Source organism: Periplaneta americana, chromosome 3, assembly GCF_040183065.1.
Source record: "Periplaneta americana isolate PAMFEO1 chromosome 3, P.americana_PAMFEO1_priV1, whole genome shotgun sequence".
Taxonomy (NCBI): Eukaryota; Metazoa; Arthropoda; class Insecta; order Blattodea; family Blattidae; genus Periplaneta; species Periplaneta americana.
Genome location: NC_091119.1, coordinates 162,456,094 through 162,474,273, shown reverse-complemented (window position 1 = coordinate 162,474,273; position 18,180 = coordinate 162,456,094). Strand labels below are relative to the sequence as shown.

The 18,180-nt window shown below is 37.3% G+C and overlaps 1 protein-coding gene across 1 annotated transcript in view; it reads right to left on the bottom strand.

The window, feature by feature from the left end:
• The window catches only part of LOC138696786 (bridge-like lipid transfer protein family member 3B), a 100,455-nt gene that overhangs the window by 32,251 nt on the left and 50,024 nt on the right, over window positions 1–18,180 (bottom strand). The window contains exons 10-14 of the mRNA XM_069822191.1: window positions 17,894–17,986; window positions 15,790–15,977; window positions 9,991–10,228; window positions 6,501–7,267; window positions 4,027–4,752 (exon numbers count right to left, since the gene is read on the bottom strand). Of these exons, the coding sequence (XP_069678292.1) occupies window positions 4,027–4,752; window positions 6,501–7,267; window positions 9,991–10,228; window positions 15,790–15,977; window positions 17,894–17,986 (2,012 nt within the window). The remainder of the gene's footprint in view (window positions 1–4,026; window positions 4,753–6,500; window positions 7,268–9,990; window positions 10,229–15,789; window positions 15,978–17,893; window positions 17,987–18,180) is intronic.

Here is an 18,180-nt window from a genome sequence, read left to right as displayed (position 1 = left end):
GCTTCTCAAAATTTATTTTTGCTTTCCTATAAAATTTACATATATGTGATTCTCATTATTTCAAATGTTTTTTCTTGCCCAATATTCTCACAATATTTTTAAGCTTATTTAATTCCGCTCTTTTACTTTTATTTGAAAAATTATGGTAAAGAAGAATGGACTCCTTACGTTCAAAGTAAAATTAATTGATATATAATAATTTACACACTTTGTTGAATTAAAACAGAATATTTACAAGACGATTAGTTATTATGTCACGAGATATGGTCCATCTAAGACGAGCATCTAATTGCTTTGCCTAGTTTACAATTCGTGACAAACTGAGCTGGAAAGGAAGTCTAGAGGAAGAACCAGATAGTGTGCTTTTATACAGTATTGTAGATATTTCAGAGACAAGTGAACGTGGTACCATTCAAATGTGAACATGTTACCACTGGTGTTATTTGTATTTTATTAATTTAGTTATTTACACACGTAATATTGCATTAATTTATTATGCTTACTGAAGTCCTCATTGTTAATATAATTTGGGCTTGACACAAGCACTGTTGTATCTCACAGAAATAAATGTATAAATGAGTTAATATTTTTACTATTACTACTAACATGTCAGATACAAGTGTACCTATGTTCTGTACAGTGGGGCTTCAATTACCATTATTAATGCATTCCATAAAATTGTGAATGTTATCGACACAACTGTAATGGCCAGTTTTTCCAAGTAATGTTTAATTTGGCTTAACAAATGTTAAATTAACAGCTAGTTTATTTTTAACGTTTTGTTAAGATATTTTCCATTTTTCCAACATAATTTTGTTTAAAATAACCAACACTTAACTTTAACTGTCGTTAATACTATTCTAACTACTCAACAACAGTTGATAATGATTTTGCATATATAAGACAACTTCTTATTGGCTGATATTATTATTTAAATTCTGTACTATGGAGTAAGTCATGAAACATGTGTAAAATCGTAACCTATTACAGTAGCCATGATTCATACAGTACAGAGAATTGATAAATGAAAGTTGCATTGACTGCTATTGAATAATAATAATTATTATGTATGGTTACATTTTATAATGCTAAATATGAATTTCTGTTTAGAAAAATCTCAGCATTATGACCACCAGGTGACAATAATTACACGAATGTGTGTGTAGTCAACTGTACAGAAAACCCCGAGGAGAATTCCGTATCATATAAAATTCTCTAATTTAGGTTCATGTATAAATTATATGTAATTTCGTCCTAAAGAAGCAACTGCTGCTGAAACATTTTATTATTTACTCACTGCGTATTTTGAAGCACTATTGACATCGGCTATAGTTGAAGAGCTAGTAACATAGAATCTAGAGTTAATAGTAGCTAGTGAATTGAAACAAGTGGCCTATTTCAACTAGGTAACATACAACTGAGTTTTATTTTAAGACATGAAAGTGATTATTATAACTACATACCGGTACCTAAGAAATATTAGTACATTAATACATAATGTGCATTCAAACATAACAAAACTTAATTGGTATATTAACTTTCATTTATTAGAATTATATTATAGCTAGCAATAAGATATGTTTGCACTGGCTTTAAAACAGAAGCGAAAGAGCTGGATTCTTGGAATTTATAATCGTTTTCTTTCCAATGGAAATTAAATTTTCCAGCAGGATAATCACCCCGCGCACATCGCCATAAACGTTCAAAGACGGTTCACGGAAAAGCATGAAAAAGAGGATTGACAAATATCGAGACATCCCACCTCAAAATCCAGATCAGTTCTGGGATCAAGTTCTGGTTACCTGGTAAGATTTCGCTAAGGACCAGAATTATTTCCGCAATCTGGTGGACTCAATGCCCCGAAAATGCCAGGCAGTGATAGATGCCGATGGCATGTGGACAATGTATTAGATCTACATGTGTATTTCTTTTATTTTTCTTTAATTTGTTTATCTTTGTTTTATTTCGGGAAGAAAATTGATCTCCCAAGAGTTTTTTAAATTCTCCTAGTGGAGCCAGAGTTGCGAAATAATAAGTTCCATTACACAAAATTATAAAAATGAAGAAAGGTAACATGTATAAAAATTAGTTACGTTAAAAAAAAAAAGAAGTTATCGCCGAGAATCGAACACGGACCCCTGGGATAGCAAGCCAACACGCTACTGACTACTCCATCTGGGTACCATGACGTAACCAGCGCGACGAGGCATATATAGCTGCGAGGCTTGAAGTCTACGGACACAGCTCACATACAAACGTAATCGTGTAAATATTTCAGTGTTCAGTACTAGTTAATGTTTCATTTGGACTGGTTTACTGAAGCTTGGTGAAACCGTCCCTTACTCTAAACATTCCTCAAAGAGAAACATAACATGTTACTTTCACAACTTTTGTCTGAACAGCTGTGGTGTTATCCGCCATGTTTAACTGTTTGTTAAATGAGTTAACGGCCTGAAATCCTACATTTAAAGTTAACAAACGGTTAAGAATCTGTTAAGCCAAACTGGTGTTGAACAAATGGAAAAACTGTATTTAACAAACTGTTGAAGGTTTAACAGTCGTTAAGTCTTCTAACAATACTTGGACAAACCGGCCATAACTCAATCATTTTAACACATGTTATAATGACAATTCGTTCCGAAAATAAAACCTAGCCACATATAAACATCCATCTCTCTCTCATAAGATTATAATTTCAACAAAATTCTGTGTTACAAGAAATATCATCCTCTAACACTATCACATCGATTTAACTGAAAAAAAAAGAATACATCCATTTCATTTATTTTGTCATAGGATTTTAACAAAAAGGCTTAAGGAATGCTGTAAAATTCAATAAATACTGAACCGTGTTTTTCGATGAATAGCCAAGCTTGTTTAACCAAAACTTAGACAATGAAATTAACAGGTGAAATGCTCTTACAATCAGATACCTACAGCACAAGAATAGTAGGCCTGCAGAAAGCTACAGCATGTGTTACCAAGTACATTTTTATGTCTCTACACAGATTCTAATTCAATATTTTGTTGCACTGAAAATGATTAAGACAAGGAAGACATGCTGGTGTACCTGAGGAATACAGAGCACAATTTTCATTAAGTCAAGGACAATCCGGAAATCATGAAGCTATTGTACGTAAATTGTACAATTAAGTTTCACATTTTTGCATATTATCATTAGCTAACAGACCAATCTATATAACCGCAAAAAGCTATTTTCTTTTTCATATGGATTAATTATTTAAAGACATCAACTAACATTATTTAGCAACAGTGGAATTGATAATAAGATGGTATTTTCACAAAATGAGACTTGAGGATTTGCTATGAAATAATCTGATATTCGTCTTACATTTAGGGAAAACCTCGGAAAAATCCCAACCAGACAATCAGCTCAAGCAAGAATATAATTTTGGATCACGAGAACAGCTCATTAATCCTGAGCTATGCCAGTAATAATCCGTAACACGACAGCCCATGAAGGGCAAAGTCTGATCAGCCAGCTGCTGGCCTCACGTGCACATGCCTTGGCACAGGTTAACGATCATCCAACCAGTATGGGGTAACATTTGGTCAACACAGTGATTTCTCCAGCTATTATAGCTGGTTTTCAAAATCGGATTTCACTACCTAGCACTGTAGCTCCCCAAATTCACCATAATGTTGGGTTGGACACTGACAAATTTCATGAGAAAATTCCTACCCAAGGACTCGAACCAGCATCGTTCTGTAACACAAGTCCAGGCATGCTGCCTTAGACCATGATGTTATGGTGCAGGACGAGTTATGCTGATGGCTCTCCCTTCAGTTATCACCACTACAATAGTGATAACTGACAAATAAGGCTACAGTGGTGCTGAAGTCATACATTTCTTGGCTGTGTCACATAGCACCACATATGGTCCACATCTCATGCAAATTTGTATTAAACAGCATTGTCAGTCTTTAGTACATAAACTTTATATTCTTCTACAATGTCTCTCTGAGGTAAAAATATGTACAATACAAAATGACAAGTGCACTTACCAGATCCCTTCTCTTGCAAGAACTATCAACCGAGCGTTCACTGGGTGTTGTGGTGGTTGCAGTTTCTTCCTCTTCAGGTACCACCTCACTTGCAACTTCTAGCTGCTGGGGCAATGGTGTTTCTCCATGTCCACTGCTCGGATCAATCCGAAACATGGCATCCACACATTCCGACACATTCCTATCCCCTGCACTCGAGTCTCCACCTGCCATATTCACAACTACGTAGTTCTCACTATCCGATGACGCATCACTCCTTAACGACACAGTATCACTCGCATCATCGGGACTTGGTTTTAAAGCTGAATCTATTGAAGTCATCAGACTACTGAACCCCTTTTTCATGGAGCTTATCCCTGCATTTAAGTTATTTGGGATGTTGATATTGGGAAAGGCAGTGGCAACGTTAGGCCCATTTGTGGCTGATTTCGAGTAGCTGACACTAGTTGTAGAAGAGGCAGCAGTCGTTGTAGCAACGTCGTGCGGTGGGAAATCCATCGACAGAGACGAAAGTTCACTCACTGGTGTGCTCACCCCTCCCATAACTACCCTCTTGCCTCCACCCCCTGCACTCTGAAGAACACTACTAGCACTAGCAGCCAGATTGTTACTGATACCCACTAACTCTTCTGGAATGCTTGCAGAATCTGGTAGAACTGACTCTAGATCCCCACCTGAACACTCCTTCCCAGGAGATTGTGATGGCATTACAAACGTCACCTCTAGCTGGAAAACGTAACATAAATAAATATATAAATCACAATATGCATAACAATGCAGGGTTTACATATAAACTTTCAAGAGTTTTTATTAATATACTAACTCATACACGGTCTGTCTGCAAAGAATCCAGCCATTTAATATTTATAGGACAATGGTACCTTAGTTCCCTTCAAAGTACTCTCCTTGAAACTTCACACACTTATCCCAGAATCAGGGGCGAATGCTAGTCACGAAAGTTAGGCTTCCTCTTTTATTCATAGGGAAAGATGCGAGGATATAATAATTCATAATTAATAAAAATAATCAGACCCACATAAATAATTTATTTTATAATTATGAAATCATTATGAGTCATGGATCATATTCGCTTGTCAGATGTAGAAGTTCGATATAATATAACAAACATGGCCAACAAAACCGTTTATTTAGTTTTTTCGACCCTGCCAACCAATGCATATTGTTGTATTGATCTGCACTGAATGAGCGCACATATTCTCTATAATGTCTGTCTTCTCTTGAATAGTCTTTCGGGAAAATGGATTTAATAATAAGGTTTCAATGACACACAATTCCGAACTCATTGCAATACTTCAAATTAATGTTTAAGAATTAATACATGCAGCAGCTAACACATGCAACTTGATGTGGATTTACTGATCTATTCATTCAGACATTGTGAATGCGACGGTCACATAATACACAATTTCACTCACAGTATCTAAGTCGACTGAATAAGCTTATGGGAGTGTGTGTTAATCCGTGCACAGTAAGGACTTCCCTGATTGGTAGCCAAATTACTGAACGTCACGACTGCGCAACTGGTTCTCGAGATATTCAAAATGGCTGAATACTTTCCAGACAGACCTTGTGAAAGGGTGGCCTTGTGCAGAAGCACCTCTGCACATGGCCATCCCGTTCACCGGATTTCACAGCGTGATTTCATTCTGAGGAGTTTAATCAAGGACAATGTTTACATACCTCCACTTCCAGCGACATTGGCCGAATTGAGAAAGCAAATTAACACAGCAATCAGAAATGTCACACAAGACATGCTTGAGAGGGTTTGACAAGAATGGGACCACTGTCTGCTGTATTACACGAGTGCATCTAAGGTCAGTATAAAATTTCAAATTTCCCTCTTTCAAATGGTGGTAAGATCATGTATTTATGTTCAATATTGGTGAAAATATAACCTACTGAAATCGTCTAATAAGTTGCAACCAGGGTGTAGTATTCGAGGACAAATACTATAATCAGCTCATATAAATATTTTGCTTTCATTTGCTTCAGAATTGGGGACGTGAACGTTCGTGAGAGGATAATAGCATACACTGAGAATGGATTTAGTGAAAATATTAAAAAAAAAGTAAAATACTAAAGCTGGGAACTGAACCTAGGTTGCTGGGTTAGCTCGCTAGAGTTCTTCTACTGAGCAACTGGCTGCTATACAACAGTCATATTCGCTGAAGCGTTTCTGTACTCAATGAAGATAAAACTTGCGATTTTAAGTTACTTATGTAGCCTCTACAGATCTCGAAACATTTTCGTCCATTCAACAATTATGTCCCCCATTGTACATAATATTGAAGTCCAAAATATCATAAATATCACATCACATGCCCCCATAACAATAGTACAGATTTTCATCTGTGCGTTAGTCTACCAAAGATAACTTCATGATAAACTTAACATGGTGTTTCCCATAAAATTCAAGAATATTCTTGTCTTTGCAGTGAAAGTTAGCCACTCACCTGAGGTATTAACGCACCCGTGACTAGAGAGCCACCAAGCTCCTGCTTCAAGATGCGGTTTGAGTCCAGAGCTAGAAATGTTGCCAGTTCTGCAGCTTCCTCAGACAGGCGTAACAGGAACAGGTACTGGTAGTGATTAATTTGAACGCTGACCAGATTCGAAATATAGGCCAACACATGGATGTCCGCAGTCTTCACACTCTCTTCCTTGCCAGCACAAGATTGTGAGGTATCAGAAGTTGACTGTGTTATCACATTTGTATTGGAAGCATCGCGGAAGCCCCTTGGAGCAGTTTGGTTGAAAGACAAAAAATCCGACTTTCTATCAACGGTAACATCACTATACCCCACATAACACTGTTCTTCTAAGAGATCCCACAGTTTACTAGTTGTCCGAACACTATCACTGAAGGAAGAACGGGAAGAGGGATGAGTCGCAGGAATGTTATGAGGGGAAGGGATGGAAGGAAGAACATGCTTCACTGTAGAAATAGCACCATTTTGGGAAGATATTTTAGAATCACTTGAAGAAGAAGGCATTTTGAGATAGATCCACAGCGTAAGAGGAAAGGCATCGAGGAACGGAACGGGGCGATTGCTACCCACAGCAGATGCCCCAAAGAAATCCCCCCACACAGGCTCTAAGTTCACACACCAAACATCTTTAGCTTCCGTCCACAGAAGCTCACGACTCAGCATACGAACCAGTTCTGACACAGAAGATGCAGCAAAGTGGGGAGGGGGGGAGGCGCGAACATTGTCTGTGCCTGCAACATTTCACACACTATTATAAGAATATGTAAAACATCAAATAGTGCCAACTGAAATTATACATACTCGATTGGTTTCACCAATTTACGTCAGATTCAGTTTGACAAATATCAATTTAACATTCATGGTCTAGTGGTCAGAGCTTCTGGCTATAGTTCATGAGGTCCCAGGTTCGATTCCCGGTGAGAGCACAGGAATTTTTCCTTAAAGGGGATTATTCCTGTGTTCGTCCATGGTCTGGAATTTAGGTTAAGTTTAGATTTAAGACCTCTCCTGGCACTACATTATCATAATCATCCTATCACATCATCGGGGTAATGTAACTCCGCCTTCCAGGCGCCTCAACCTCAGAAGTGGGTTACAATTAAGCCACAGCCAGGAGAGAAGACCAGAAATGTCGAAAAGACAACCTGGTGGCATTGGATTAAAAAAAAAAAACATTCATAAATTTTTAATGTCTTGTAATAAGTAACATTTCATTAACACTGATCAATATGAAATTGATGACCCATCAGTCTGATGATTTCCTAGTTCACGTATAGAGTATTTAAATGTACACTCATACGTCGCTACTTTTGCTGCGCAACTTTTATACTGCAGCTGCAGAAGTTGCGTGTCGTGTTCACACATAAGCCAAAAGTAGCGCGCTGCACGCTACTTTTCATGCTGAGCAACCCGAGTGCAGCAAAAGTTGTAACTGGAGATTGCGAGTCTGTTCACACACAAGGCGCTACTTTTGCAGCCGCAGTCATGCTGCAGGTTTCCATCTCCGTGTTGACTTCTCAATATAAATTTTGTGGTTATGTTCGCATTATTAATAAACTCATGCGAAAGCTTACTTATCTATTATTTGCTTTTCTGTCCTAACTAGTATTCAGAAATTGCCATTATTTTTACTATAAAGCTTTTAAAAACGCCTATATACTTAAATGATAACCAACAGCATATTCACGTAATCAATTTTGGCAACCCTCCTGTTTGAAACTGCGCTACAGAACATTAAAAAAGTGAATTATATCGTCAGCAAATATGCTTAGACTGCGTTGTGCATTTAATAACTGTTACAAATAATTTATTTTCATCACATCTAACATTAAAATACATCCAAACAATAAAAGTACCATTGGCACATTTGGGTGGCATCACTAGTCGCAACCACAGCAAAAGTTTCAACAAAACCGATATCAAAAATGCTGCGGCTGCAACCTGAGAACCCTGTTCACACGTCGCTACTTTTAAGCTGCGCGCAGCATGGAAAAGTAGCGAGCAGCAGGTTCGGCAGCCGCTACTTTTCGGGTTGCACCGTTGTTCACACGTCGCAGTACGAGAGTTGCGCAGTTTTTTGTACTGCATCGCTGCAAAAGTAGCGACGTGTGACCGTACCTTAAGATGGTTATGCATCTTTTGTAGAAGCAAAGGTTATGATACAGATGTGTCCTGATTGGTCAGTCATACTAACATCATCTGCATGTTAAATATATTTGTTGAAAATAATTAATGTGTTTTATTTCAGTTTTTTTATCCTGTAGGTTGATAATTTAATAAAGCTGTATCAACTATTAGGTTAGTCAATGTCGATGGAATCGGTGGTAGCAAGGTGGTATTTGGCAAAATGAGACAGAGGATTCACCATAGATTACTTGACATTTGCCTTATGGTTGGAGAAAAGTCGAAAGAAAAAAAAAAACCAAACCAGGTAATCAGTCCAAGCAGAAATGGAACCCACGCCCAAACATAGCTCCGAATCAGTAAGCAAACACGCCTGTTATCTGAGCTGCTCTGGTGGTCTTTATTTCACTGCGTAAACTAACATTATAGAAACAATGGAGGAGAAGGAGGAGAGCTGGAGGAGGAGGATGAGGAGGAGAAAGCGGCTGGCATTGTAATTTTATTAGGATTTTTTGCATTATGCAAATTAAGTAACATGCAATCCACAGCTTTACTTTTCTCCAAGAGGAAGTCATATTATAGATTTTCTTGCCCAAAAAATCTATTGTCCTGTGCCGGGTTAGAATCTGTGAATCTCATATTCAAAAATATGAGAACCGTTAGACCATGGATGATGATTAATTGAAAATGTTACTATCAGTGAAATTGAATCTGTTCTCGTGTTCGACATGACCACGAAAATAAACACTTTTTGGCAATCTATTCAATATACATACTGTCGATGACTCAGGAGAAGGCGAGAGCAGACTGAGGAGGAAGGGATGTGAACAGATAACGTACAACAACACGTGCAATATTTGTACTGCAGTAAGCAGAAACATTAGGTCGCCTTCTGTTCAACTTAGCTTTAATTTCCATACGCATTGTTACTCATGTTTCCTGTACGAGTAATAACCTGGCTACTGGGATGCTTATCTGAGCGATGTTTATAATAATCAGCAGCAATAGTCAAGAAGGTCACATTCTTTCCGCTCGTCTTCTCCTGAGTAATGGACAGTACGAGACTTGGTATGTGAACTCCAAATACGGAAAATATTGTACAATACGTGCTTGCTGACAATCCTATCAGTGGGCTAGAACAGTAAAAGGACAAGAACAAGTTTATTTCTGTCCTTACTGCAATACTGAAACATTATGATCGTCACTACTTACGCCTATGACAAATACAAATATCAATTTAAAGTTACTAATCGAATCTGGTGGTATGCTACTATTGTATCAATAAATATTTTTGTATTATTATAAGTCATAACACTAAAAAATAACTTACCAGCAACATGCTTCAGGAACTTGTTTGTTACCACATGGTAATCATCTTGTAAAGCAGGAAATTCTGCCCCGTAGAAGAGGGAGCCTAGCTGGTACGTATCTATACACTTGGCTAGATCTGCTCTGGAACTGTGTTCCATGCTACGCACATTGGTCACCGAGGCACGTGATACTTGAAAGTGAAGTGACTTTGGACGATCTCGTTGATTTGGATGCTCGACAATGCTCTCAAATATGAGCTGAAATAATGATAAAAAATACATATAACACTTCCAAATACACTGCTGTTTTTTCAGTAAATAAAATTAACAACAGTCAGAGCTTGTTAGAATGAGATTCATTACATCACAAATTCAGTAAGCAACAGACGCAAAGGTGTCCTTCTATTACTAAGAGTTAAGGTACGGTCACACGTCGCTACTTTTGCTGCGCAACTTTCGTACTGCAGCTGCAAAAGTTGCGTGTTGTGTTCACACGCAAGCCAAAAGTAGCGCGCTGCACGCTACTTTTCGTGCTGCGCAACCCGAGTGCAGCAAAAGTTGCAACTGGAGGTTGCGAGTCTGTTCACACACAAGGTGCTACTTTTGCAGTCGCAGTCATGCTGCAGGTTTCCATCTCCGTGTTGACTTCTCAATACACATTTTGTGGTTATGTTCGCATTATTAAGAAACTCATATGAAAGCTTACTTATCTATTATTTGCTTTTCTGTCCTAACTAATATTCAGAAATTGCCATTATTTTTACTACAGTAGCGTGCAAATTAATCCGAACACGACATATTTTTACATTTTCTGTCATTGTTGGCCTCACAGCTGCTCATACCGCTTTAATTGACATCTGTAGTACGTGTAATTCCATTGTTGAAGGTCTGTCATTATTTTTTTTTATAATATGTGACATTTTGCCTGTCGTTTTGTACTTATAATAAGCATTTCAGTTGTGTTGAAGACTTAATACTGCAATCCTGTGTACATTCTGTCGTCTTCACAAATGGATACAACTCCACGAAAACGGTCTAAAATTATAACATTAGCAGAGCATTCTTCTATGACAGAGGCAAATTGCTGCAGAATGTCACATCGGTTTGGCTACTGTTAATTCGATCATAAAACGATACAGGGAGACTGGATCCATCACACCCCAGAAAAAAGGAAAATGTGGCCGGAAAAGGAAGACTTCACCTGCAGATGATCGTTTAATTGTCAGGAAAAGTAAATTAAATCCTAGACTAACTGCTTTCGACTTAACCCACGAGTTAATGGCTACCACTGGGGCGAATATTCACGTCACAACAGTGCGGGGTAGGCTTTTGGAAGCTGGACGAAGGGCTCGTAAGCCTATTAAGAAGCAACTGGTAACCCCTGTTATGTGCAAAAAACGCTTAATGTGGGCAAAATTACATCAACACTGGACAGTGAATGACTGGAAGAATGTACTTTTTTCCGATGAGTCTCATTTCGAGGTCCACGGCCACCATGTTTCTTACGTACAGAAAGGATCCGAAAAAGTAACATCTCCATCTCCAACAAGCACCCAAATACCCCCCTGAAGTAATGTTTTGGGGTTGTTTTACACATGAACGGCCTGGAGCATTAATACCTATCAAGGGAATGATGAATTCTGACAAATATATTCACTTATTGGAAACCAGAATCATACCCCAGCTGCAAAAATCATTTCCGGATGGCAGAGGTGTGTTCCAACAAGACCTGGCACCATGCCATACGTCTCGAAAAACTACAGAATTCTTCAACAAGAAGAATATTCAGGTACTCCCCTGGCCAGGCAACTCACCAGACATCAACCCCATTGAGAACTTGTGGTCAATTTGCAAAAGAAGAATGCAAAAAATGGATTGTTCTACAAAGGAGAAGAGTCCACACTTGTGGAGTAACGGTTAGCACGTCTGGCCGCGAAACCAGGTGGCCCGGGTTCGATTCCCGGTCGGGGCAAGTTACCTGGTTGAGGTTTTTCCGGGGTTTTCCCTCAACCCAATATGAGCAAATGCTGGGTAACTTTCGGTGTTGGACCACGGACTCATTTCACTGGCATTATCACCTTCATCTCATTCAGACGCTAAATAACCTAAGATGTTGATAAAGCGTCGTAAAATAACCTAATAAAAAAAAAATACAAAGGATAAGATGATTTCTGCCCTCATTGGTGTATAGTTTCGCGATGAAGAAATGAAGAATATTTGTGGGAAATTAGTGGAATCCATGCCAAATCGTCTCAGAGCTGTTATTAGGAACAAGGGAGGCCACATAGATTACTGAGGTATGTCTTAGATCCTTTTTTTATCCCTTTTGAGTGTTTTTGCATAAGTAATTAAGTTGTTCGGATTAATTTGCACGCTATTGTATAAAGCTTTTATATACGCCTATATACTTAAATGATAACCAACAGCATATTCACGTAATCAATGTTGGCAACCCTCCTGTTAGAAACTACGCTACGGAAGATTAAAAAAATGAATTATATCGTCTGCAAATATGCTCAGACTGTGTTGTGCATTTAATAACTGTTACAAATAATTTATTTTCATCACATCTAACATTAAAATACATCCAAACATTAAAAGTATCATTGGCGCATTTGGGTGGAAACACTGGTCGCAACAGCAGCAAAAGTTTCAACAAAACCGATATCAAAAATGCTGCGGCTGCAACCCTGAGAACCCTGTTCACACATCGCTACTTTTAAGCTGCGCGCAGCATGAAAAAGTAGCAGGCAGCAGGTTTGGCAGCCGCTACTTTTCGGGTTGCACCGTTGTTCACATGTCACAGTACGAGAGTTGAGCAGTTTTTTGTACTGCAGCGCTGCAAAAGTAGCGACGTGTGACCGTACCTTTAGCCAACTTTCTGGTAACTGCAATTCAAGAAAATAAGCTGCAAAAGGTTTTATAATTTTGTACATTAATCGTAAAAGCCACGAAAATGACAAACATTTTCATTATTATTATTAGAGTAAATTCTCGATAAGATGCGCCCGCTTATTACGCTCTCCCATGTAATACGCTTTTTTATGTTTGGTCCCTGCACATTTCATATATAACGCCTTTATAAAATACCCCGTTTGTTGCGCTCTAGTCCTGCATAATACACTATTTTTGTGGAATATTTTCGATGTATTTTTCCGCAATGTAACAGCAATGAAACATTTTGGCCACTGAACTCATGGTGTCATTAACCTCAAAAGTACAGTACTGGTATTCGACCCTATACCTGCGCACTTAGTCCTTCATACTGTGCAATAATCCACCCTCTTGTTGCGCTCTCTTAATCGACTCTTTATCTGCACGCTTAAAGCCTATACAGTTACAATACCCCACCCTCTTGCTAACCCTCTTTCTCAAACAACATTCCTCACTCGGCCATAATAAAATTCTGGAAATTTTTGCTGGTCAGTTTGTTGTCCTTTAGTGTATTAAAGGGTCTGTGAGTGTGATTACAATGAGTGTTAAACAAAAAGTGCTTTCTGTGTCGGGAAAATTGCAAATCTTACGTAAATACGATGAAAACAGTACTCTTAATCAGAAACAACTCTCTCATTCATTAGGAATCACATCATCGACAATAAGGGCAATAATAAAAAATCGCGACTCAATCACTGCAGTTGCGACATCGGGAGGATGTAAGCGCAGGAAAGTGAAGTGTGGTAAACATGAGGACTTGGAGAACATGCACAATGCAAACAACTATAAATGACCTTTGTGCGAGATCATGCGTATTTGCTTGGTTTCCGCAAAAAAACCAATCCGCGGAAAGTCTAAAATTTCACATTCAGTATTCCCAACCTAACACACATAACAATTTCCTTCTTCTTACCGCTTAAGTGACATATTGATTTTACTGCTTTAGGCTTTTAACATATTATTTTTAGAGACGTTCAATATAGTAATAATTATAAATTGGAAACTTACCACTGCAATTTCACCTAAATTGCACTGTTAATTATTGTTTTTAAATATTTGCAAAAATTAAGTAAACTCTACAACTCCACTAAAGCTACTGCATTCGTGATGCAAGTAACATTAAGGAAAAAATCAACAAGATTCCAGACTCATCATAGACGGGGGGAAAAAAAAGACAGACGTATATCACGGCCTGCTGGAGTATAGTAAACAGAAAACATTTTAAAGCAACAATGTTGAAGATAGAGATTTTTGTTTTGCAAATTTGCCGTCATTGAACAGAAACCAAGATGGAGATTTCATTGCAACTAATTAGAAATTCCTCTTTCAGGTATGTAATAAACGATCTTCACACAAAATAATGTACGATACACGAGCGGTATGTTTTCTTTCAATTCTCGGAAATTAAAAAAGCTCAACTACATTTTGCTTTTTCAAACTTTTCCTCGAACATGAAAACTTCAACATACCGCTCTTGTAACGCATCTTACTATTTTCGAAAGAATTAAAGTACAGTACATATTATAAATGTCTTCGATGTACAGTATAATAATTACATAATGAAGTAGTACCTTTCATGAATCATGTATTTCAATAAAGAAAAATGTTAATAGATACCGTATACAAGTCAAAATTAGTATACCTGTCTAATATGCGGTCCTGGTTAATACGCAGTCCTTATCATCGAGAAAATTGTCACAATTTAAAACAAAGCCATTCTGTATAAATATTGACTACAATTAAAGATGAAGATGGTAATGATGATGATGATAATAATAATAATAATAACAATAACTTTTTACCTCTGAAATACATCTCAAACTGCCACTTCGTTTACTGATGGGTACAGTTCAGCAGCAGAATGCACTTGAGGGTTAATTTCTCAACTAGGATAGCAGAAGCGAGGCCGCATCCCATTCTTTAATAGTTTCTGATAATTTTAATAGTCATTAAACTGGACAAATAGGAGACTGTAAGTTTACTCCTTTCATAAATGGCAATGTCATTCATCCCACTAAAACCACTTTCAGCTTCCGATTTTCGCGACTTCTTTCTTTTTTTTTTTTTTCTTTTCTTTTTTTTTTTTTTGGCTATATTTAATGGCAAAGAGTTATTGTTCTTTCCTATTAAGTTATCCTTATTCGCCACGAAATCTCGAAACTCATAATTCGGCTAAAGAAAGTCTCCAACAAGCAACTCATTGAATTCCTATATTTCCAATCAATTCTTTTAGCAGAATGTACAATAGGAGATGATGCAACATTTTGATGAGCTGATTTGAACTATTTTCTTGAAGGACACCATGTTTTCAAGAGTTGGCGGTTGTACTGTCCTTTCTCAATCCCCTATATGAAAGGAGGACCACACCTGTCTTTGGTCAGCGGGTCCTTCGGACCTAGCCGGGAGGGCTTACTTGAATCCACCGACCGTTCCCACCTCTGCTGCCTCCTGTGGGACGCATCTCTATGCCATGACAGCACGCGCGCGCGCGCGCGCGCACACGCGCACACACGCGCGCACACACACACACACACACACACGCACGCACGCACGCACGCACGCACGCACGCACGCACGCACGCACGCACGCACACGCACACACACACACACACACACACACACACACACACACACACACACACACACACACACACGAGATGATTAAATTACAAAAGAGCTTTTGTTTTATTGATTTTTCCTCGAGAGCTATTTCAACAAAGGGGTCAGAAAAAATATAAATATTTAACAAAGGGCTCGTATGAGTCCTCTCAAGCACACCTCTGAATGCTCAGCTATACGTAATTTGTATAGAACAAATTAGCTATAATCTTGCCTACCCTCGTACTAGAATATAAAGAAACAAGACAGTAGTGTTAGTAACTTACCCTCGGCATGATGGCTTCAATCTTGACATCAATATACATCAAAGCTGCAGCCACCTGCTGCTGGTCAGAATTTGAAGATAAGAGTGACTGGTGAAGATTCAGAGCAAATGAGTTGAGCCACAAACAGCTGCACAGATCGAAGTGGATCTGGATGGGATTCACTTGAACGTAGAATTTTGGTGGAGGCACTACAGAAATCAGGAAAGAGAATAAGTCACTTCAGTTAAAAAAAATAAAATGCAGAGAGAGAGAGAGAGAGAGAGATGTTTTAGATGGAGAAATTGGAATAATTCGCGGCTGCAAATTTAATGAATTTTGAAAAACAATTTTATATATTTATTTTTTATTTTTACTATCTGACCTTCCAATACTTGCCTACAGACAAAGAATAACACACAATTTACAATAATAGTTGTACATGAATGCAGACATGAAAAAAATACAATATATAGATAAAAATTTAAGATAAAAATACAGATTTTCAATCACAACTATATAATTAAACAATTATGTGGAGTGTTTACCATGATTTTTTAATATGGCAACTGAGTATTTAATTATATTTTGGACAATTTCGTCTTGAATATCTTTGCCTAGTTTATATTTCCCATTCCACATCACAAAAAATTTAGGGACTCTTACTCGGGACCCCAACAGCAGACCTGTCACTGTGATACTCTGGACGCTGTATTTGTTACAGAAGGTATTGGTGACTCGTATATTTCTTTTTTCTCTTTATCAACATCCATAGGTTGTGCTTTGAACTGTTCAAAGCGTATTGTAGGGTTGATATATTTATATATACGGTATTCTAAAATTTTGGGTAAAGAAACAACATTTTTTTTCACCTTGTCCAAATGTTTTTGAACTTGCGACAAACAACGAATCTGGGATTTATCACAAACACTTTGCGAATCGGACCAAATTTACAAAAAGACATTTGCGACATTGAGCGTTTTCAGGATTTTTTTTTTTTTCTTTTTCAAATTTATTACTAAGTTCTACAGCATGAGAAGGAAGTATTTATGAATGTTAATAATAATAATAATAATAATAATAATAATAATAATAATAATAATAATAATAATATTTTTTTTTTCACGAATTCCTGTTGAGTCAGAGGTTAACATTTTTATAGGTACGAATGAGATTCGTTCTGTAGACACTGCGAGAATTTCGCTCTTTCTCCCGTTTTTTGCAAATTGAGCAATTTTTTTTGCGTTAAAAGCGATTGCTGAATCATACATTCATTGGTGGCGAAATTCCATCATTTTATTTTCGACAACGAAACATTCAAAATAAGAACGAAAATGGGTTTCTTTTTCATGTTTTATCATGTGGAAAGCATGGCTGCGCAGCTGTAAAAAATGAAAATCTGTGTGTCATGCATGCTCAATGCTTAGACTGGTTACACACGAAGACTAACACAATATGAACAAATGTGTAAAAGATCTTTACCACATTTTCAACACGAATACATAATGAAGACTAAGGCTAGGCAGCCTGTCATAGTGTACATTTGATCACAGATCTAATTTTTTTGATATTCACGTGACACTTTACTCCATCGACTGTGTAATCAGCCTTATTAATACCGAGGAAGCCTGTAGGGGAATGAGTGATTCATTACCTGTTTTTTAAAAGTGATTTCCATGTTTAAATTCAAACTTTTTCTTCATAATTTACATGTTTGAATACAGATTTCTTTATATAATTACATATTTAAATAACGATTGTTTTCATGATTTACGTGGTTAAGAAATAAAAGATTATATTTAATTCATGCTTGAATGTTATTGCATGTGACGTCAGTTTTCACACCTCTATGTATAAGGTCTTCCTTCTATTATTGACAGTTGGATTTTTCATTAATTTTCAAGTCTATTACATCAACTTAACAAAGCCTGTAATGTATTATGAACGTAAATACTCGTATTATTCTTGTGTAGAAATTTTATTTTAAAAATGACAGAAACACGAAGAGAACATAAACATGAAGGAAAAAAAAAATTGAGACTTTCCATTCAGATGAAGTTTTACAGTCCTTTAACATACAACTGATAACAGACAACATGAACGAAAAATTCAAAATGCTGAAACTTACGTGGGAATGGAGTGTCCCCTGGATAGTAATAATATGTAAACTCTGCATGTAGGATGGTAATTTCTTCAGGCAGAGAAAAGCGGTCTCGATCACCTATAAAATAACACTAAAGTGAATAAATGTTATTACACAGGTTACATGATCATAGTAAATTCGACTTATAAAGAAATATTACATAAATAATACTCAGTTAAAATTGCGGAAAACATTTACAATTTCTTAAGAAACCGCCATCCTTTTGCTATGTGCAGAATAAGTAATGTCAAAGATATAATTAAAGTGGAAAT